At 39.4% G+C, this 23294-nt stretch overlaps 1 protein-coding gene across 1 annotated transcript in view; it reads left to right on the top strand.

The window, feature by feature from the left end:
* Positions 1-23294, top strand: part of LOC121951323 (cadherin-12-like) — a 169230-nt gene that overhangs the window by 122387 nt on the left and 23549 nt on the right. The window contains exons 9-12 of the mRNA XM_042497600.2: positions 3530-3666; positions 13430-13551; positions 13688-13802; positions 22118-22369. Coding sequence (XP_042353534.2) covers positions 3530-3666; positions 13430-13551; positions 13688-13802; positions 22118-22369 — 626 coding nt within the window. The remainder of the gene's footprint in view (positions 1-3529; positions 3667-13429; positions 13552-13687; positions 13803-22117; positions 22370-23294) is intronic.

Raw genomic sequence — 23294 nt, 5'->3', positions numbered from 1 at the left:
ACTGACATATAATAACAATGCGCTTGGCTCTGTCCGCTATGTTCTCATCTCACATCATCCTGCCATGATCCAGATTGATGCAGGTATGCCAAAAGCACTGAAAGAGGGAATGTATTTGAAAAGTTAAGAATGAGAATGGACTGGGGTAGCTCCTTTTAAACACAGTGTCAAGCTATAAAATGGTAAAGACATCCACAACGGCTGAGCCTTTATATTCAGTTACAAAAATACATACTTACAGATCCTTTTAGAAGCAAAAAAATTACATGATTTAGTTTAGAATATATTTACAAGTAACTTGTGTCATTATGTACCAGCCAACTGTGGACCCCTATTTGCTTTATACTACACAAGTGTGGACCTCTTGCCTGTAGAGTAGATCAGCAAATAAAATGCATTCCTGTGATTATAGAGAAAAACATATGTACATTGTAAGATTGACAGTGAAATCTAGTGCTTCTAGTGCATCTAAAACTCAAAGGGAGTTTTGGAGGATTGAGCTAATCTCAAGGTTAAGTTAAATTCTGATAATAAACTAATTTAAGCAATTCATTAAAATTAGTAAAGATCTTGCTGGTATTTTCTCTCCACATTTTCTTCCTACCCTTATTATTATTATTATTATTATTGTTGTTATTGTTATTTCTCCTTTCTTTAGATTTAAAATATTTCCTTGCCCTCTGGGGAAGCCGATTAAAACAGTGTCAAGCTAGATGGTTAAGCCATCCACTAAAACTGAGCCTTTATAGTTTGTTATAAAATATTAGTTATAATTATAATAATCACAGTCATTGTAATCATAGTTGAGGAATAATTTTTGAATTATTTAGGGTGAGATTCTTTTTGTGTAAGTCTTATCTATCTCATTTTATTTATTCTTTACATTGGTGGAGTGTGAACGCGTCACTCCATGCTATCCAAGAGGGAACTAATTGTCATTATGTACCAGCCAACAGTGGACTCATGTTGCATTATCCTATGTTTGGACATGTTTTCTATAATGTGCACCCACAAACAAATTACATTTCTATGTACAGACTGAGAGTGTATATTGAAAGTATATTGAAAAACTGATTGACATTCAGTGCTCGTGAAAACTGGTCAGGTCAGTATCGTCAGGGACTGAACAACTTTAAAAGGTCTAGTCAAGGTCTGATGTTACATCATTTTACATAATTAAACCTAAAAAGAAAAAATCTTACTGCTGATCATTTGATGTAAAGGTTTATTCTGCGTGGATTATAGTTTTCTTGCTTTTTTTAAGGCTCTAAAATACTGATTTCTCTCCTGCCTTCTGGGTAGCCCTTTATTTTAATACAGTATAGAGCTTAAAACTTATGAAATCACCTAAAGCCAAGCCTTGAATTTTAATGCAAAGACTAATAACAAATCACTTTTCAGGAGACTGGTGTCTTTATTAACCCTATCATGCTATTTGTATCATATTTGATACATTACATTCTGTGGCCTTCATGTCACCCACATTAACATTACTAAAGCCTGTTTAACGGCCCATCTGCAGTCTGAAAGGCTGCTGGGAGAGAGTGTTAAAAAGCACGTGTGTGAATGGGTCGTTCAAATACCAGCTCCAACCAGGAGGAGAGCTCTGAATATGGATATAAACACTCACACACTTTGGTCCCCTCTTGGCAAAATCTGAAAAATTTCACCAGAGGCCATAACACATGATTTTATGATGATTTAGAGCATGTCCAAGTGGGGACTTAAAAATGTCCCCTGTTAGTTTTGTTGCCTGTTGGTGACTGTGTAACGATGAGTATGTTCCCTGTTATATATATGCGCGAGTGCACACACACACACACACACACACACACACACACACACACACACACACACACACACACACGCACACAGGTATGCTTGCCTGCTGCAAAGTCATATACACAGCCCTGGACTACTAGCATTGAGCTGATTTTTAGCAGGTTTTCCAGTGTAAACACACTTTTTTGGGTGGAAAAGGTATAAGACACTTCCAGTCTCTTCCAATCTTGTCTATTACTCAGTTTGTAATTATGTTTTAAAATGAGCCATAGGAATGAACTGGATGTTCCTTGGCAATGTATCACTATGTGAAACAAGAGTTATATGTTCACACCGGCCATCTGTTATAAGGAAGAGTCAGGGTGGATGGTGAGCATAGAAAACAACACAGTTCTCTTTGGGAAAGCTTATGGTTTTGCTTAAGTGTTAAAGTAAACACATCCTGCCTTGTTTTCCAAGTCACCTTTGACTCTTTTGGTATCTACCCAAAACCAGACTCTCTGTCACATCTTAACCTTTAACTTAATCATTAATATTAGAATTTTAATTCTGCTTTAGTAGCCAGATGCAAAAGTTATATTGGGTATCATACTGAATCTGGGGTCAAATTATTTGCATAAACATAACCTGTAGACTAATGGTCAAATCGATCTTATACCAACATTGACTTCTTGAAACCATGACAGTAATATTTTCCTGTTTTATCCCTCATCTCACCAAGTAGTTCTACTTGTTTAATAGCCAATCAAAAAACAGGCATATGATTCGTTTTTGAACAGTCATATTGATACTTTTGAAGGCACAGACAAACAGCCTTTTCTGTTATTTATGAGAATGTTCTCAACCCAAGTCATCATATTATGCTCTAGGTATCCTTCTGTGTCTTATGTTGACATTCCAGAATGCTGCTACCCGTGTTGGGATGTCAACTAAAGCACATGGTTATGTTTAGGCAAAAAAAGCAAATGGCAGCCAATGCCAGGATGACAAGAGAAGCACATGCTTAGGATAAGGCAAAAAAGGCAAGGACGGATAGGATTAGGGGAAGGTGTAGAAAAAAACATTACATTCAGATGGTAGGCGAATGCCAGACTTCAGCATGAAAGTCCAGGGTCTGTTGGACCCATCCACCACCCCAAAGGTCCTATACGGACCTTGGTGCTGCTGATGTAACATTGTAACCAGCAGCATTTCAACCTGATGCTATCCAGCAAGGCATTATGTGGACGCGTCAGGTTCCGACCAGCCATGTTCAAAAAATGACCCGCCCATCTGCATGCCATGCTGCCATGTCAGGAGCTGTCCGGCTGTCTGTCAATTTGGTGGCATATCATTACAGTGAAAACAATTAAGTCTCAGCTGTATCATACTGCCACGAAAGGTGGCTTTTGGTGTCAGGATCTTTCACCAAAATCACTGAAAAAAATGTGGTATTTGATGACTTTGGAATGAGAATGGGCTGGAGGACCTGTCTGTGGTCTTCAACACTTGGCAGAGACATGCTTTAACAATGTTAAAAATGTTCTGGTTTAAAACAATTCAGGTAGATGTGTTGATCTGAGTGGGTTATACTGTAGCTATGAGAGTCCAGAACAAATGGGCCGATTTGGTGTGGTGAAAGATTTCTGGATTGTCCCCTTCTGGGGGAGTGAGAGCATGTCTCACCTCTTGGCCTTGTGATGATACCCAGCACCCAGCCCCTCACCCTGACTCTGCCCTCGCATGTGGACTGCTCTGATCTCTGCAGGTATTCCCTGGTGTGGCAGACAGAGTCGGACAGCTGTTTTGACATCGACACTGTTGAAGGAACCATCTCCACTAATGATTACCTGGACAGAGAGACCGCTGTTCAGCACAACATCACTGTGGTGGCAACCAAAGTCAGTAAGTATTCAAAACAACGTGCATCTGAAACAAAGCACATATAGCAACAGAGAAAGCAATGTGAAATCATTCACTTCTTAACATTACAATCTGTAATATCAAATATCCACCTCTGATCTAGTTTTAACTGTGGCAGTGGAGTCTGCTTTCACTGCATATTTAAATTTCCACACAATCCACAGCCTGTGTACATATGTGGGGCTGCACAGTGGCTCAGTGCCAGAGCCACTAAGAAAGCTCGGTCCATCCTTGCCAACCATAGTCACCCTCTATCTAAACATCACAGGCTTCTGCCATCTGGTCGCAGATACATGTTGCCGAGGTGCAAGACGGTGAAACACAAGAACTCATTTGTCCTTGCTACCTCTGGCCTCATAAATAGCATAATGTAACTTCCTGTCTGTATGTTATCCATAATTTTTGTGTTGTGTAAATTTTACTGTCCTTGTCCCAGACCTTATTCTGCTGGCTGTAAAACAAATTGCCCCTCATCGATAATAAAGTTTACCTTGACCTTGACCCCAGTGGTTAGAAATGTTGCCTCACAGCAAGAAGGTCCCAGGGTTCGTGTCACAAACTTCTTGTGTCTGCGTGGGTTTCCTCCACCACCATCAAAAACAAATATGTTAGGTCAATACACCTGTCAGTGCTCCTGATCAAAGTGCTGGCAGAAGCTGCTGCATAAAGGATGGGTAAAATGCAGAGGATAATTTTGCTGTACAATGTACATGTGAGAATAAAGAATTCTTCTTCTTCTTCTTAATTAATCTTAAACTGGATACATTTCCCATTAATTTTTGATAAATGAAAACTTTTCAAGATAAATGTAGAGTCCAGTCAATTCATAAAACCCAATATCACAAATTTCAAATTTATTTCAAGGGGCTTTGTTTTATAGTATATCCTGCCTGTTCTCATTTAAAAATCATCAAATACTGTAGCTTTTGTGGTGATTTTGGTGAATAATCCCAACACCAAAAGTCACCTTTGGCATCCACGTGATAAGCCGCTGGATGGCGTCAGCTGAGGACGCAGCTGGACAGAACTGTTTGCTGTGCTCTGCATAGGGCCCACAGTGCACAATTACACAATAACTGTAAAGATGCCCTATGGTGCTTTCTTGTAAACAAAATCTTGGATTATAGTCAATGTTTTGTGTGGCTGTGGCTAAGGGATAGAGTGGGTTGTCCACTAATTGGAAGATCGTTCAATTTCTGGTAGTATCCTTGCACATCATACTGAAACCCAAATTGCTCCAGATGGGTTTTGCATCAGTGTGTGAGCGTGTGTGATGTTTACTTTGTGGCAGGTGGCACCATGTAACTTAGCCTCAGTGACCAGTGTATGTATGGGTGAATGTGACATGTAGTGTAAAAAGTGCTTTGATAGGTTGTAAGACTAGAAAAGCGCTTTACAAGTGCAGGTCCATGACCAATTTTCCTTGAGATCTAACAAACCTGTTGGTTGAATTCCATCAATCCATTTTCTCTTCGGCTTATCTGGGCAGGGGTGAGGGAGCAGCAGGCCAAGCAAAGCACTCCAGACGTCCCTCTACCTAGTAATGCTTTCCAGGTCCTCCTGGGGGACCCTGAGGTGTTTCCATGCCAGACAAGATACATAATCTCTCCAGTGTGTTGTGCCTCAGGGCAAACTAAAAGTTGTTCATACCCTGAACACCTCTAACAGGAGGTGCCCAGGAGGAATCCTGATCAGATGCATTAACCACCTTAACTGGCCCCTTTCAATGGGAAGGAGCAGCACCTCTACTCCAAGTCTTAGCTCCTCACCTTATCTCTAACCCAGGATTACCACTGCTTGCATGTGCATTGTGGAACAGCTCAGCTGTGGTTTTGCTCCATGCTCCTTCATCCATCAACTCCCAGCGGTTGAGATTAGTGTGGGGCACAGCGCAGCACTGCCGAATCAGCTGGAGTGCCAGGACTGAGGAGTTCACGTGGTAATTATAGAAGCACGCGCATTATATCAGTACAGAATGAGGAGATGTAATAAATCCATTCACTCCCATAACTGCCAATATGGTGTTCCATGCCATTTCCTTTGGTTGTCCTTATAAAAAGTATACTTTTGTGGTTTTCCACCTTCTTAATTAGTTTATTCTCATCCATGTTGTCAGTAGTGACCTCTGAAAACCTCTGACCTGTTAACTCCAGGCCTGGTTCTGCTCATGGTGATGTTTTGCTGATGTAGTTAATTGAAATACAATCAGATATATACGTGTGTGTTTTATTCTGAAAATTAACCGTATGTTTTAATGTTGTGTCGCTGTCTGAAACCCTGTCTGCCATGTGTTTAATTCGGCTGAAAGTGCTCTGGCATCCAGCAAAAATAGGAGCCCTGCGTATCTAATCGGCAAGGCTCCGTACCACTATTACTACTACTGGAACGGAGTCGATTCGCAATGCAGTGGAGCCAGTGGAAGTTAACACATAGATTAGAGCGTAATCTATTTGCTCTGTCTGCCATGATGGATTGGAGCCGGACTGAACAGGGATCTGGTGGAAATTAGGGATAATGCTAAGCCCAGCCACCCTCAGAGGAAACTCATTGAATCCGTGAGTGCATGCTTGCGGCCACAGTGCGGTGAAGCCAACAGAACCACATCATCTGCAGGCCACCACCAACTGGAAATGTGTTTGTCTTTACACCGATTGTGTCCGAGTCCTAGTGTCCCCTTGCTACACAGATTTTCTACCTTGTCTTATTCTTCCTTGTTGGCACATTCTTTCATGTGTCGGTGTGATATTGCCTCATGCTGTTCCATGGAAGAGTCGGAAACTGTTTGTAAGAATGTGTATTGCATGATCTACAGGCACCATCATGTGCGTCATTGTGAGAATACACAGACAAAATGAGAACTGATACTTAAAAAATCATCAATAATGATCAATACCCTGCAGGGAACATTAAACTTCCAGCTGCAAAATACGCAAATACTTTGAAGCCTTCAAAGGCCCTAAGGTTATATTTTTAATCTTGTGCATACGAGTTATTATCTCATCATCTTGTCATCTATCTTCAATCATATCGTGCCATCAGAAGTGGTTAGAGGTGCATCAATTCAATTTTATATTTTAATTATTAGGGTTTACTTTATTTTGTACAAGTACATCAAATTTCAAAACATTAGTCTTTTCGACACTCAATGTGCATATCAGGGCTGCTCACGGGCTCCTGATCCCAATGCTGAAAAACCTGTGAGTGAATCCTAGTGTGTTTAGAGACAGTGAAACAGCATCACCTGCTGGATGAAGAGTTATCTGATGTTAGTATGAGTTTTACTGGATAGGCTCATTTTAAGCATGTGGCTTATCCAAAACAAATCCCAACTTGTTCACATATCATTACATGTTCATTGATGTGTGAAACACAATGAATGACTTGACTAATAAATCAGTATGAGACTTAAAAGTCTTAACCCTTAGATGCATGAGTGAGTTTTTATGCCATTTTTGTCATTTTGGTTAAAAATAATAATTTTTATCATATTTTGTATTATATTTCGGTCCACACAAGAATGATATTATGTTTGAAACATTTTTTATTTTTCACTTTTTTAACATTTTTAACAGGTAAGTAACTGCCTCTTCATCTAGCATCTGTAGGACCATTTCAGCTGTATACCTAGCAGTACTCTAAAGTAGGCTAATTTATCGGTACATGATAATAACACACACTCTTTCACACAGTAGTCATGAATGACATGCACACACATTTCTGAGGTAAAAAAAAAACCAACAGTAATACTTACAAGTATCAGATCTTGCTGTGTAAAATAATATTCCTCAGGGTTGACACTTAAGCTGTGTTCGAAACCATCCCCTCACTCAGTCACTCACTATTCATTATGTAGTGTGTATCAAATAGTGCACTATATAGGGAATAACCAAACGAGATTTCGGACACTACGCTGCAATTTTACACGACCGCATTGGATTGTGGTAGACGGGAGTTGAATGTAGTGTACATCATATGTACACTCAAATTTGCTGTGCATTGTGGGCATTTTATAGTGCACTATATAATGGATGAAATTAACAGCAGAGAATTCAGACACCACTACAAAATGGTGAAAATACTACATAGTGCACTATGTCTGTGATAGGGGACGGTTTCGGACACAGCTTTATGATATACTCTGTGTGGTCCACAAAATATACATTCCTGACAGTCACAGTTGATGAGAATCAAAGGTTCCCATGAAATTCCATAGGAAATGAATGTGGGTTATTTTTGACCCACCTATGGAAGCTTGGGGTAGTAAAACAAAAACTACAATTTCCTAAAATGTATAAAAGGTAAGTTAAAAATTTCAATGGGATGATATTGATAACATGTTTTCTGAAAAATAGCTGGAATACGAAGTAATAACAACTTTTCATTACAAAGATATTGCAAGAAAACAACCTCGCTGGGTCATTTAGATGCCACTTATGCATCTAATGTGCATAACAGCATTTTGTAAAGTTGATGTTTCACTCCTATTTATGATACAAACTACAGCTACTGTATGTCATGAATGTGAATGAAAGACAGAGACACAACACACAGTTGGCCCCCACCAATGACAGGAAACTGAAGCTGGGAGGTTTTGGGAAAAGAATTATTAACATCGCTCAGTGGGAACACAGTCATCTCACAATTGTGTTTTACAGATATTTTTGAGAAGAGTTTCCTCTACGGTTTGACCTCCCATCCACACTCTGAAAGTCTTAGGTCACTTAAACTAAGATTTTTGAAAAAGCCTTCTCTGGTGCAGACTTTTCAAAACATGACTACCAGTTAAAATCTGTAATGGAATCCCACTGGCTGTAAGGTTAAAAATATGCGCGTGTCCTCTGGAATATATCTTTCTGCCTCATATAGGCACTGCTAATGTGCACATTATTTTGGTAATTCATTCCTGCCTACAGAACAAAAACATGGTAGTTTTCCTAGTCGACACTAATGGCCTTTATCAACAATGATGTTCACAATGTGATTTAATATAAGCATAGATGACATCATCAGTTCTTATCAATCTGCCATCACTTGTTTGTGTTTGTATGGGCATGTGGTCATGGTTATCTGAACCACTATTGGCGCTCTTGATTCTGAAATTTAGATGCAGATACAGCACATCTGTCGGCTACACTAATTGTCATATGAATACCCTGATGACCCTTACTGCAGGACAGGAGGGGTGGCTGGAACTGGAATGACATGAGGGTAACAGAGTGAATTTTAGGATATGCGTAGCAGTGACAGCTGTATATGATGTAAACAAGAGTCCTAGCAGTCCAGTTTAGCTTTGAAGCTTTAGCTCTGACACCCCATAATAAGTGTTCAGCTCCAAGCTGACAAGGTGTAAAACAGATTAGGAGTCCCCATGGGGTCGGCAAATTTAAAGATCATCTCTGTGTACTAACGCGAGAGAACAGAGTGTAATATGGCAGGGTATGATTATCAGTAGAGGTGTAGTTTCTAACAGTCTGACAGTGAAATAGTAGGGTGTGGGATGGTTGCACATGTCTTGTCCAGCGATTCCTTCTAAGATGTGCCCACTGAGTGGAAGATTTAACCAGATTGTTTTGTTTTGGACGAAAGCCTTTCTTTAAACTAAGAGAGATTTACAAAAAAATAAATTAATTAAAAAAATAGAGATCTCATCACTGCTGATTCTAGTTTAATTTTAAGACAAAGGAGCTCACACAAGGATAAATGTAATGCTTTAGACAAGTTTACCTTCATTCTTTTTAAACAACAATCCCACTCTGGAAAAGTGTCCATCTACTGTTCCAACAAGGCCAAAAACACAGTCTCTGGAGGAAACTGTACTGTAAACTGCAAATGCTGAGGTAAAACATGATTACAGTTTGCAGCAGATGAAAACAGGGGTGTTTATCTATGAAAGTGTGCTGCAATACTTACTTTAAATGGTCCCACAGATCTTCAAAAAACAAGGCCCAAATTCATATTAACATGTTTTAAAAAGTATTGAAAATGTAAAGACATGGAATGTAGAACTTTTTTTCTTATATTTTTCATTGCAAAATCTCAAAATAATTGTTAACACCATTTTTTTCTCAAATAAATAAATAAATAACATCAATTTAAAAATAATAATTTACAAATTGCCTCTTACATTGACATCACCAATTCAGGAAGGTGGAATCAACAACATTCATATTTTGTTTTATGGCCGTGATCCACTGTCTGCTAGCTAGCTGTTACTGTACCCTGGATGTGCAGATTTAACCAAAAATGGCTATTTGACCAATATTTTGCAGCTGGCTGAACTTCGTAGGCTTGGTGTACAACTGTAAATGTACCTGGCCCAAAGTATAATCATGGATGTTGAGAAACTCTGTTTTGACCTTTTATCCTGAAAAACTTTTGCTCTTCTGTCGCACATTTAGATGAATCATGGCAACGGAACATAATCCAAACATCCAGGGATGGGAGACCACAACACAGTCTACTCATCAGTTCTGAAACAGTCACCACGTTTGTACCTCGGAGCACTTTAAGTATGACTTCAACATTACAGGGGGAAGAAATATTTACTGTGCTCCTCCAATAATTTAAGGCAGTTTGCGGTCTGTAACAGACCGAGACACAGGATGCCTCCCAATGACCTCCCAATGAGTGGGAGGGTTAGAGGTGAGGTAAACATACCTCACCGTTAACTTGTGAGCAGAACAAATTTGTGTGTCCAGTAGTCTCAGAAGGAAATTCACACGTATTCTGGCATTCATGAACAGCCTATTTTAGTAGCTCTGATCTGTTTGTAGGTGTTAAAACAAAATCCACACATGCCTCTGACCGCTTGTAGAGCTTGTGTCAATAAGGAATTCAGATAAATATTGCCTGTCATTTTTAGAAATTACAATTTTAATTTGTATTTTGCTGTTATGTTCACAATATGTGCAAATGCTTTTAAAACACCTAAACTAAACATGACAAAAGAGTAGAAATATAACACATTGAGCTAAATTAGTTGGCAATTAACAGATTCAGTAAAAAACAAAATCAAAAATAGTCAAATGTGAACACGTAACACTAGTGATGTCATTCAGTGTGATTTTAGCTTCCTGTGGATATCTTTGTCTCTCCATACACATCCATAACTCTGCATAGAAATCCTAACAGAAAGAAGAAATATCATGTTTCTATCTTTTCTTCAGTTTAACAGTAATCCAATAATGGTTGTGTAAATAGTGCATCAATGCTACACAGCACACATGAAGTCTTCATAACTAATTCAGCAGATGATTCAATGGTGCCAATTTGCAGGAAAGAAAAGAAGAGGGCTGCAGGGTCTCGCTCCTGTGACAGCCGTAATGTTTGTTGTGTTTATAGAATAGGCCGATATGTTTCCCATTTGCTTGTTTCAATCATCAGATCTGCATACATTTTTTGACATGACTCAATTTTCTAACAAGTCAACATTTTTTTAAAAAAAAGAACGAAAAGCACATAAATAATAATAGTAATTATAATTATACATAAATAAATAAATAATCAACTCATCTTTCAACTCCAAAGATGTGGCAGGATCAAGGACAAATGTAATTTTATTTTTCAAACTTTGTTTAAAAAAAATGACCAATAAATCTACTGTCTACCTTCTACCTTCTAAAATGTGACAAACAGTTCCTACGGGTTACATAAATGCACAATATACATACAGGCCATTTAACTAAAAATCATGCATACTAAAACCAGACGTTTTGACATTTGATCTAAATGATAAATGACCCAGCGCCTCTAAAGGTAACATATCTGTCCAGCACAAACTGGACTCGCAAAGCAGACTTGGATAAAGGTGCAGGGTCTTTGATCAGGCTCAGGTTGGTACACAGGCGATCAGCCACTGAGGCTTAATCTTCGGTATCGACAGGCAAAAAGGATGTTCAAAAAGAACACTATGGTCCAACATAAACTTACAGAAAGCATTAGAAAAAAAAAGATGAAGACAATCACATATAAATACTCTAATGAGACACAGGTGAGACACATTCGGGCAAGGGAAGCAATCACAAAGGAAGAAAACTTGACAGGAAGCTGGATCTGAAATGAGACAATGGTTACCAAAATAAAAAAGGAAACACAGGAATGACAAAGATGAAGGGAGCATGTCAGGTTGTGACAACATCCAGTTGCAGCCTGAATATTAACACTGGGAGGAAGTGTAGCCTGAAGTTAATGCAATGTTGCAGTTTACTGTAATGATCACATAACTGAAGCAAGATTCTGTTGTTGAAAAAAATGATCACACCAGATGTATTTGGTGGCAGCTCTGCAACACTTGTGCTCGTGTCACATTATCGTTGTTAGAAGATGGAGTTTCCCCAGGTGTCTTCCATCTTATTTTTGCCATTTTTATTTATTTATTTTTTTAGCACTTAGAGGAGAAACAGCTTTTACCTTCACCAAAAGATCAAAACAGGGAATGCAAATTGTAGTAAATGGTTGGACATGGTTGGAGTAATGGTTGGACATGCAAGTCATGTATTCAACCATGTATTCACCTGAAGTACACACACAGTCTAACAATGTGTGCACTGTGCAAAGAAAGAAAGTTCTGTCTTGCATAATTAACCCTTTAACACCTTAATCAACATCAATTTTCTTGCTCTGCTTTCAGACGCCTTTCACTAGCATTTAAACCACTGAAATGTGAGACAATTAGAGTGATTTATTTAAAAAATATGACAGAGCCTAATGAGCAACTTTGCAAGAAATGTCCCACAAACTGAAGAAAAAAGTCAAGAAAACTGTATTTAAAATTCTCTTAATTGTGTATTTGAAATTATGTTACAGAAACCAAATAAAAACAAACCATGGTGGCTATTTAAACACCAAAGGGCAGCTGTATCTGCTGCAGTCTAGCTTGAGTTGCAGTTGGTTCTGTCTCCTCGGTTGTCTGCGTGTCGAGGTGAGTGCAGCTGCAGCTGGAGTTACTGTGCTGGAAACTAAATTCAATAAATTGGAGCGAGCAGCTTAAGTCATGGTGACTGTGTGCACAATATGATTTCCTCCTGTAAGCTGCGTGACGAGGCAGAGGGCTGCAGGGTCACAGCTCCATCATTAAAGAGAACTACAATATAAATGCTTATATAACAGAGACAAAAACAAGACTGTAAGTTAAATGGTTAGATGATCCAGTCTGATGGAGAAGATTAACTGACAGGTGTTTGAAATGAGGACGTGCACACACACACACACACACACACACACACACACACACACACACACACACACACACACACACACACACACAGAAAGCTGCGGCTCATGTGATGCTGTATTAGTATCTGACTCCATCTAGTGGCCAAATCAAACTGATGTTTCTTCAGGCATCCGCAGAACACCGCAGCAGCTGTGTGTAAAGTCACAGGATCTGCCCATTGTTTCTCCAGTCCTTGAAATTTCCAGAGCAAATAAATCAACATATGTGTTCAGTACAGTATGTTGTGAACATAAACTGTAAAAATCATGGTCGCAGCTACTTTGACATCACCTATTATTCATCCATTATCATTATTATTATACTGAGTTAATACTCAGTTACTTAAAACTGAATGTTATGTATTTAGTTCTGAAGGTTTATTAAGGGTATAGGTTCTTGGATGCCTCTATGTGTCAGAGGATGTACACTGCAGCCATCATATCAGATCATATCTGAGGTCACTCTGATAGACTGCCAGTGTGTTGGATTTGATGTTTATAGTCATATATGACTTCTTGTTGACTCTTACAGACAACCCTCTGCTGTCCAATCAAGTGTCAGTGACCATCAACGTCTTGGATGTGAACGAGTTTCCTCCTGAGTTGGCACTTCCTGCAGATACCTTTGTGTGTGAGAACTCCAGAGTGGGACAGGTAAACTCACCTCTATCTACCTGAAAGCATCTGCTTACTGTGATGAAGAAAAGGACAAACACTATCAAAACAACATAATCGTCCCTCACATTGTAGTCACATGCTCTTATGATTAAATCCTATTTTCTGTGAGCAGGTGATCCAGACAGTCAGTGCTGTGGACAAAGATCTTCCTCCTGTTGGACAGAGGTTCTTCTTCAAGACCCCCAAAGAGCTTCGCAACAGAAACTTCACTGTTCGAGATTTTGGAAGTAAGTAAGAAGAGTGATTTAAGGAAAGAGGAAGACGGTTACAGTGATGGTTTGATCGTATTACTACTTTATTTAATTTGCAAAATACTATAGAGTGGGTTTAAGTCACATTTTAGGTTAAGTGTGTATCAACAACAAAATATTAAATGGCTGTGCAAAAACAATGTGACCATGTGAAAAGGGGTCACTTGAAGTGATGTACCTACAGAGAATAATCAGCTGAATCTGCAGCTTCCTCCAGCTTTGCAGAGCTTTATCCTCAAAAATGGTAGAAACCTCAGGAAGAGCGACTGAGGAGGGATCCCTCTTCTAAGACGGACAGACGTGTAATAGGTGTCGGAAATAACACTTAAATTACAATAATGACAAAAAAGGAAAGAGAAAGAAAGAGAGAGGGTTGATAAGAGTCTCATGCATATATTGATAGTGAAGGCATGACTCATAAAAATGGCAGTAGAAGGTCATGTTAAGCAAGATTATGGCATCTGCGCAACCAAGGCCCACGACATAGGCACAGCCACAGACAGGACCAAAGCAACAGCATAACCAAGACCATGATCAAAACGTGCTGGAGATACAGTGTCAGTGCAGCCAAAGCACGCGCACGGCAGGGTCACAGCAACAGCACAGCTATCACCACAATCAAGCGCAACCAATATTGTGGCCAGGATCTGGGAAAACTAGGAATCAAGGGAGCACGAATGCTCTGAAGAGGCAACAGAGTTAGTGTAATGCAGTAAATAGACATGAGCGTTTGTAGATGGAGAGAGCAAGAGAAGAAAAAAGGAGTTAAGTGTATCCTAGGCCGTCCCCTGGCAGATTAAACCTATGTCAGCCTTACTAGGGGCTGGCACTGGCAACCTGAGCAGAGAGACAGAGTAGGAAACTGTGGGGAACATAATGACAGATATTTTTAACTTAAAATGGTAAATGAACCTGCAGTTGTGTAGCACTTTTCTAGTCTTCTGACCAATCAAAGTGCTTTAACACTACGTCTCATTAACCCATTCACACACACATTCAAACACTGGTGGCCGAGGCTTCCGTACAAGGTGCCACCTGCTTCTGAGTACCCAGTCACACTTACACACCAATGTCACAGCATTGGGAGCAATTTGGGGTTCAGTATCATGTTTGTGGGAACCATCTGCCTCCCCTCCTGCCTGCCTTATAGGCATCCTCATGTTCCTGATATTACTTTGTTACTGGCAGTGTTTTTTACCTGCTGCTGTCCTGCCACATTTCATGTGGACGTGACAGGTGCAATATTTTCAAATGACTCGTCCATACACATATCATGCAGACACGGCAGGTGCTGTCCGCTGGCTTATAATAACACTAGCAATGTTTTTTTTCCAGCCATGTTCTCAACTGATGCCGTGCAGCAGCATTTCATGCAGACACAAAAGGTGCCTTTTGACGTCAACATCTTACACCAAAAGCACTATAAAAGCAGTGCTGTTTAACGAGTTGAGGACAGGCTGGCATTTGGGAATCTTGTATTCTTCTTTGTTCTATTTTCTATGTTGAGTGCAAGTTGATTCCTTCAGTGCTGTAGTTCGCTGCTGCCTTTGTGTGATATATAAACAATTGCTATCCCCATGACGAATGCTTCTTTCACCAGCCAGTGATGAGCCATCCACTGTCGTTCTGTAATCACGCTCAACCTGTAGGAGGTACAAGTGCACCAACAAAAATAAGATTTTTTTAGGATCTTAACAGTGTCCTGCTTTTTCAGTGGTTTTATCACTTGGTAACAGGGATTTTAGATTTTTTTTTTTAATTAACATCAATTTTATTGTTGTGTGTTTTATTGGATGTGAGGTTACCTTGAGTGTTGTGAAAGGCACTGATAAATAAAATGTATTATTATCATTATTATTATTATTATTATTACAACAAAAAGAACATTCTATCTTCTACCGTTCCCCTTGCCTGTTGAATGAAGAATGTTTCTGTCTTTATTGCCTCTGAATGTTACTCAGGGATGATCAGCTTATACAAATCCCTCCCTGGCATTTTCTGTTTTCCCCTGCAATACCTCACCAACAACCATTGTTTGTATGTTAGATCATATACAGTCAGCATCATGTCTGATAGAGTCAGACACAGGCCTGCAGCCAGTGAGGGGAAGTGAAGCGTGACTCGGGTGTGTGTGAGTGTAGTGTTGTATTCCTATCTGCCAATGGATCATGGCAATGTTACACTTTCAGTAACAGTGGATGGAAAGTCAGCAGGGGACATTCTGAAAGCCCATTATCGGTCATGCTTTAAGTCGTGCTAAAATCATATCCAAAACCTCATAAGCATTTATGTTAATTTCAGCAAAAAGGTAAGCTGCAGAGTTACAGCCAGGATTTTAATGACTAATGACAAATACACCTCCTTTTTTTCATATTCCCCAAGGATGCGATTGGCTTACTCAGTAGGCTTTCAGAGTGTGGAGAGGGTTATATCACAGGTATACTGAAGGAAAGTCTCCTGAAGAAAATAAAAAACAAAACAATAAAAACAATCTGATAAATTTAGAAATAAAAGGGTCAGCAGTAAAATTGTTTCTTTTTCTTAAAATCAATCAAAACACATCTCACATTAGACTTTTGCTAGACTTCCCAAAATAATTTTTAAAGTATTTTAACATTTAACTGTTTCACATTAGTCTGTAGATATTTAACATGTTATCTAAAAAGTACATGTGAAAATTCAAAACATAAGTCTACAAAAGTGCCACATTGAAAGAATAGCTCAAGTTCTCAGAATATGTAGTGAACTGTTACGTAAGCTCAATAGATAAACATATAAAGATAAGTTGAAGCAATCGAGTAATTGAATCTTAATGTATAAGCTGTTCAGCTGTTACAAATACTGTAGGGGGACTATTCAAAAAAGTGTCACACAAAGGTCTGTTTTCTGTCTACACATGGCAACCAACAGCAGAACATCATTAAACAATCACATTCGCATGGATGATTAGGATTTGGTGAAGAGGAATGCAATGATAATAATGACCACATATAGTAACAGCAAAATGTTAACCTAATATAAAATAACATTAAAAAAAGTTGTTATTGCTGTGATATAATTTATTTAATTTTTTCTTATGACTAGAAATGGTTGTCCACTGTTGGTAATGTGTGTGTTTGTGTGTGTGTGTGTGTGTGTGTGTGTGTGTGTGTGTGTAACAGGAACGGCCTCTACCTTGTCATCTCATGTTCAGCGGGGGGACAATGTATCTTTTCTAACACACAGACACACTAACACACACACAATTGTAAGAAGTGTCATCTTTTGTTTCCTCTAGTAGGGAATATGGCAGCATGCTCCTGTTTCTGTGTTGGGGAACAGGAAGTGTGCCACATGGTGGTTGCCATGAAAGCTGCTAGTTTCTGTCACAGAAATGTTTAACTGAACTGTGGCCTGATTTGTAATTCCTGCTGTGTAACTGTTACATTTGAATGTTTGCAGGTTTCACGCCTCCCAAAGATCATGTTTGTTGATAATAGTGTTGATCTTGTTGGGTGTCAATACCCTGTAAAACCTTTGAAGACATGGTAAGAGAAAACCATTCACACACACCTTCTGTTTATATGTCTTGAAATCTTAATAACCTCCAACATGCACAAGCTGTGTGTGTGTGTTGCCCCACTGGGAAGACACAAGTGTACAAAAATGGTTAAATGCCCCCCCCCCTCAAGCAACTGTAGCCTTTTCTTTATCAAAGACCATGATCTTCTTCTGACATTGAGTGAGTGCTGCCAGGGTACAAACAGGACCTTAGACAAGTTAATTAATGTTGTAGTCACTTTGAGTAGATATTTTATTGCAAGATTGGATATTTTGGCAGAAAACAAAAGGAAATTGTTGTCAGTGAACACCTGACTGTCAACATTTTTTGTGCCCACTAACAAAAAACAAACAAACAAGTAGTTACAGTTTTTCATGCAGAAATCTCTGTCCTCTGTGCCCTCTCAAAAACTTTCTGTACATGATACCTTAAGAATGTTTTTCTATCTTTTTGTCTTTTAACTTTGGTATTTCACCTTCTTTTTATTGCTACTGGGGCCCCACATCATGGTTCCAGCCCAGCAACAAAAAAATGGATGGGCTAACACCAACGTACTAACTACAGGAAAATATATAAAAATATGATACAATCTCATGTATATTCTACACAAAGTGGTTCAAATGTCTCAAGTGCACGTGTTCATTTGATGAATACTGTGGTATTTCAGCACAGCTGTGTCTTTTGTGGGCAGTGCTTTCTTCTGGCCCATGCAGTGTGTTACACCACTCAGACGACAACGACGAGGTGTAGGAATAGTTCACTATTTATTCTTCACCAGCAGCACAGAAAACATGCAAGTCACAAGCACCGGGCACACACCTTCGACCAAACGGGGCTCCGTCTAACAACTGAAAACAAACTCTGCTTATTCTACTACTTCACTAGTAGTCATTCACCACTTACTATTTAACTCTGCCCCCTGCTGGCGAAAGTAATTATAACTTCTTACACAAAAGAACTAGAAATAAATGCATATTGCTGAATGAAATGTTACCTCAAATAATAGGGAATGCACTATACAAAAAAAATATTTTTTCCAAGTGCTACAATCCTCCCCTGCTAAATAAATGTTGTCCTCAACATTAGCATTCATTAACAGTACAATTCTGGCCATTGAATATAATACCAGTACTTAACTCGTAACTGTAATATTAATGGTAACTAGGTCCAACATGTCACATAATGGCAATAGCTTTCTTCTGAAAGTTAGAAAGAAGTAAATGGTTGTAAGTGCATCTTAACAGGTTTTACCCTAAAAGTATATTACTATTGAACACTATGTGATCTCATCACACTCTACTCTTAAATAACACTACAGTGTCTAAACTTATGAATAGTCTAGTGCTTAGCAGTTGTAACAATAGTACAGTACTATCTTAATGCTCTGAAACAGAATTTGTCACTTCACTATACAACTCCATGGAGACTTCTGACTTATATCGACAAACATATACCAAATTTCCATTTACATAAATTCAATGCCATAACTTAATCCAAACTGTCTGGATTATGACTGGAACCCCTTTTTTGTTTTACCTAACCCACATGAATAACATTCTGAAAAATATAATCAACATTTTTTTCTTGTTTAAACCAGATGAGTGTAAACAACAACAATTGAATCATAGTAGGTAATTCACACTTCACTCGTAATTTTTTCTCTTTTTTTTCAGTCCTTATTGTCACATGACATCCATAATGGACAGTAACCACTCAGTTCATAGACAGTCCATGTTACTGTGTCCATTCTTCCCAGAATAATCTATAACAGTCCATAGTGACCTTATAACTGTTTTTCAGTAGTATCCTGTAGGAACAAGGGTAGGATAAACCAGGTGTGTTCCAAACATCTGTAGGTAGCCAAGGCACACTGTATTGTCCATATACTGGGCGTCAGTGTATTAACATACAGTGGGTTAGTGTGAAGCCCTACCACACGATGAGTAGGTTAGCCCTAATGAGTCATATGTCAATGTTTCTTTGGGTGTCTTTCTCTCTGTGACCTACGTGGCTGTGTGTCAGAAGACTCTGGCTCTCAGATGCTGGGCAAGTCTGCAGATTGAACAGTTTGTGTAAAGCTCTGGGCGTCATGTCCCAGCTGCTTGACATTTCAGTAGCATCATCGTCCAAAAAGCATTTGAGGCAGTCTCAATCCTGAACTCCTCAACTTCAGCATCATGTTCAGGCTGAGGTGCTGTTTCAGCAGTGACAGGAGGTGCAACATTTTGCTCTCTGGGCTGGTTGTGATGATGCCTCAGTCTGTGAGCCCAGTAATGTTCCTCTCCTCATCTGAACTCTCTGATGTTTCATCTTGTCTATTCTCATTGTGTCTCTTTCTTTGTTGAACATCAGGGTTTTGTCCTCTTACAGTGCTTCGAGCTGGTTCCTGAAGTGGCAAGGCATTACATGGCATTAACATGTTACGATGAAGGATTCTGCCTCTCCCTACGCCGTTCAGGTTTCACCTCGTACACTGGGCTGTCTTTCCCCTTTTGCGAAATGACAATGTGTATTTGATCCTCCCAATATGAGCGCAATTTTCCTGGTCCCCCACGCTCTGTCATATTTCTTACAAGGACTCTGTCACCTGGGGAAAGGACTGAACTTTGTCTCTTTTTGTCATAATATGTTTTTCCTCTTGCTGTAGTCTTTTTGATGGTTTTGGATGCAATGTCATATGCTTCCTTCATTTGCTGCTGCCATTTTTGAGCATATTCCTGGTGTGAGTTACATCCTTTCTCCTCATTTATTCCAAAGATCAAATCAATTGGCAAACGGGGGTTTCTACCAAAAAGCAAGTAAAAAGGAGAATATCCTGTTGCCTCACTGGTTGTGCAGTTGTAAGCATGTACAACTTTACTCACATAGTCACTCCACTTTTCCTTTTTCTCTTCATCCAAGGTCCGCAGCATGGATAGCAAAGTACGATTAAATCTTTCCGCTGGGTTCCCTTGTGGATGATAAGGAGTTGTTTTTGAGTTGGTCATGCCAGTGTATCTTTGCAGCCGTCTGAATAACTGATTCTCAAATTCTTTGCCTTGATCATGGTGTATTTTAGCAGGAAAACCAAATTTGAGAGAAAAATCATTAAAGATTTTTTCTGCTGCTGTTTTGCCTGATTTGTTGCGGGTTGGGTAGGCTTGGGCGAACTTAGTGAAGTTGTCAATAACCACTAAGATATACTCATAAGTGCATCCAATAAGGTCCATGAATCTAAATGTTAGTTTGAGAGATCCAGTTACAAATGTTTCAGTTGAAACTGAGAAATATTTGCTGATAATTAAAATGGAATAGTTTGTTGAGACTGTCAACAAAATGACAGCATAAGTTATTTCAGAGATGCCCCAAAACAAACATGTTTTTGTTGACAGGACACGTCCGACTGCAGACAAGCTCAAATATTGTTCTTTTTTGTTATGGAGTTTTGGACCTTGAAGGTTATTCCTGTGAACATATCTCATTTTAACTTCATGGACCAAGGAGACATCATCTTGGACTCTGGTGTCCAGTTCTTCTACTGATCAGCTATCTCTCTCCTGGGGGAACTGGGAGTAAGGGGTCAGAGTTTGAGGAAGACAGTGAGGGAAATGTCAGATGAGGCAGTAAAATCCAGTCAGTGGATTTGGATTAGGAGGAACAATGGTAGTTGGGGACCAGCAGGGGGATACACTGAACGGACAACTCCTTGAGATCAGGTGGAGAGATCCACTAATTAGTCTTCTCAGGAGAAAATCCAGGAAGTGTGAGGTAGTGATGGCCAAATTAAGCCACACAAACCATTTTCTTATGGTTTGAGCCAACAAGATGGTATTCTTGGTTTAAAGAAAAAGGCTTAATAAATGGCAAGTCTATGTGCTTTCAATTTTTTAGCTTAACAGAGAGCGCCATCTAGTGGGCTCAGAAAATAAATAAAATGATTTATGAGGCTTCATGTTCACATGTTTAGTGTGAGGGTATTTAGGAGTGGGAGGGGCCTGCTTGAGTCTCTTTGTGTTAATCCAATTCACCCTTATTTCCCTTAGTTTGATGCTTGTATGTGAGTTGTAGTTTATTGGCAATTGTGATGCATGTGCTAGGGAAGGTAGCATCACCACAGTCACTACCTGGAGTCTGCATAAATAGAGCCTGGGTCTGACTCTCTCTGACCTGTCTCTGGCATTCGTATTTAAGTCATAATTGCTGATCAGTGACCATATGATCCACATTGAGTGCTTATCCTTTTCTGGAGCACAAGTTTCTTGTGTTTTAGTTGAACTGGTTGAGGCTGATTAGATTGATTTAGTTTGACCTTGGCTCTTAACAGTGGTTGTGAACTGGATTATTATATGACACTCATAATAATCCTTTTATCACTTTAATCATAATGCTTGCAACATTTTCTCTTATAATGAGAGCAAATGATGTAAGGGTGAAGCTGAAAGTCTCAGACAGAGCAAGGAAAGTCAGAAGGTACCACATTGTTGGTTTTTGTCCTCACATGGAATTTATTGACAAGAGAAAATGATAGATTAAAGTTATCCCAATCCTTACATTTATTGTAAATTGAAAGTAATGATCAAAGTGGAAAGGCTAACAGTGCAGCTATGTGTATGCCACTTCCTCCAACTTACTGTGCATGTGATTTCTTGGTATACGCATCAGGTGTTGATCAGGTTTTTCAGAGGCTGGTGTGATTTGCAGTGAGACTGTGAAAATAATTACTATCTGGGACATAGTCAGTGATCTAATACCACTCTCTGTCTGTTTCCAGATAACACTGCTGGCATTGTGACTCGACGGCCGCACTTCCAGCGGCGGCTGCAGGATGTCTATGTTCTTCCTATTGTGGTTGAAGACAGTGGTTACCCTGCCCAGAGCAGCACTGCCACCCTCACGATCCGAGTGTGTTCCTGTGAGACAGGAGGCTCGCTGCTGACCTGCTCAGCTGAGGCCATCTTCCTGCCTGTAGGCCTCAGCACTGGAGCTCTGATGGCTATTCTACTATGTGTAGCTCTGCTGATCGGTAAGCTAGGCTTTCCTCTATGATATTACTCCAACATAATGACCTGATGAAACACCCAAACACTGTTCAAAGACTGAAAGCAGCACATTATATCACACATTTGACCATTTTTGTCCAGCCAAGCCTCAGTGTCAGATTGTGTACTGGCATTTCTTTCAAGTCTGTTTCCTGTGACAACTATTTTGGTTATAAAACAAAAAAAAGGAAAAAACGAATAACTAATAATAATAATAATAATAATAATAATAATAATAAAAGAATAGAAAAAAATATTAGTTGCATACACTTATTAAAAAACAGGCTCTTGATTGATAACAATAAGCCATGCTCAGAAGTTACTGTTCAGAAAAAAAAAATAAAAAAATGCTCGGATACAATCAATCATACTTCATTTGCATTGCACTTTCCAAACAGACACACACACATACAAAGCTAAAAATAACATTTGCGTCTACATATTACGCGCTAGGTATCCTTCTGCGTCTGCTGTTTACGCTTTAGCAATGGCACTACTGTAATGTCACTAAATGCATATGGTGGGATGACGCTGCACGTGGTAACGTTTTGGCAACAATAGCACATGGCAACCAACGGCAAAACATCATCAAACAAACACATTGGCACAGATGGTTAGGGTTTAGGGGAAGAGGTATCCAGGTGTCCAGCCATCTGCCAGTGTATAATAAAACCATGGCTGGTTCAGTGCGGCCACATTCTCACCTGACACTGCACAGCGGTGTTTCATGTGCATGCAAAAGGTGGCTTTTAGCGTCGTGTCCTTACGCCAAAAGTGATTAAGTGACACTGATTTATAAGTTTGGAATGAGAATGGGCTGGCTATGCTGCTCCTGGTCGGCCCTGAAAAACTCTTGTCCCAGCTTCCACTGATACAATTTCCCCTTCAATCAATTGTTGGTACATTCCT

Source organism: Plectropomus leopardus, chromosome 12 (genome assembly GCF_026936395.1).
Source record: "Plectropomus leopardus strain MGB_pleo_1.0 chromosome 12, ASM2693639v1, whole genome shotgun sequence".
In the NCBI taxonomy this organism is placed as follows: domain Eukaryota; kingdom Metazoa; phylum Chordata; class Actinopteri; order Perciformes; family Serranidae; genus Plectropomus; species Plectropomus leopardus.
The sequence above is the reverse complement of the archived record's forward strand: the minus strand, read 5'-3'. Positions and strand labels throughout refer to the sequence as shown.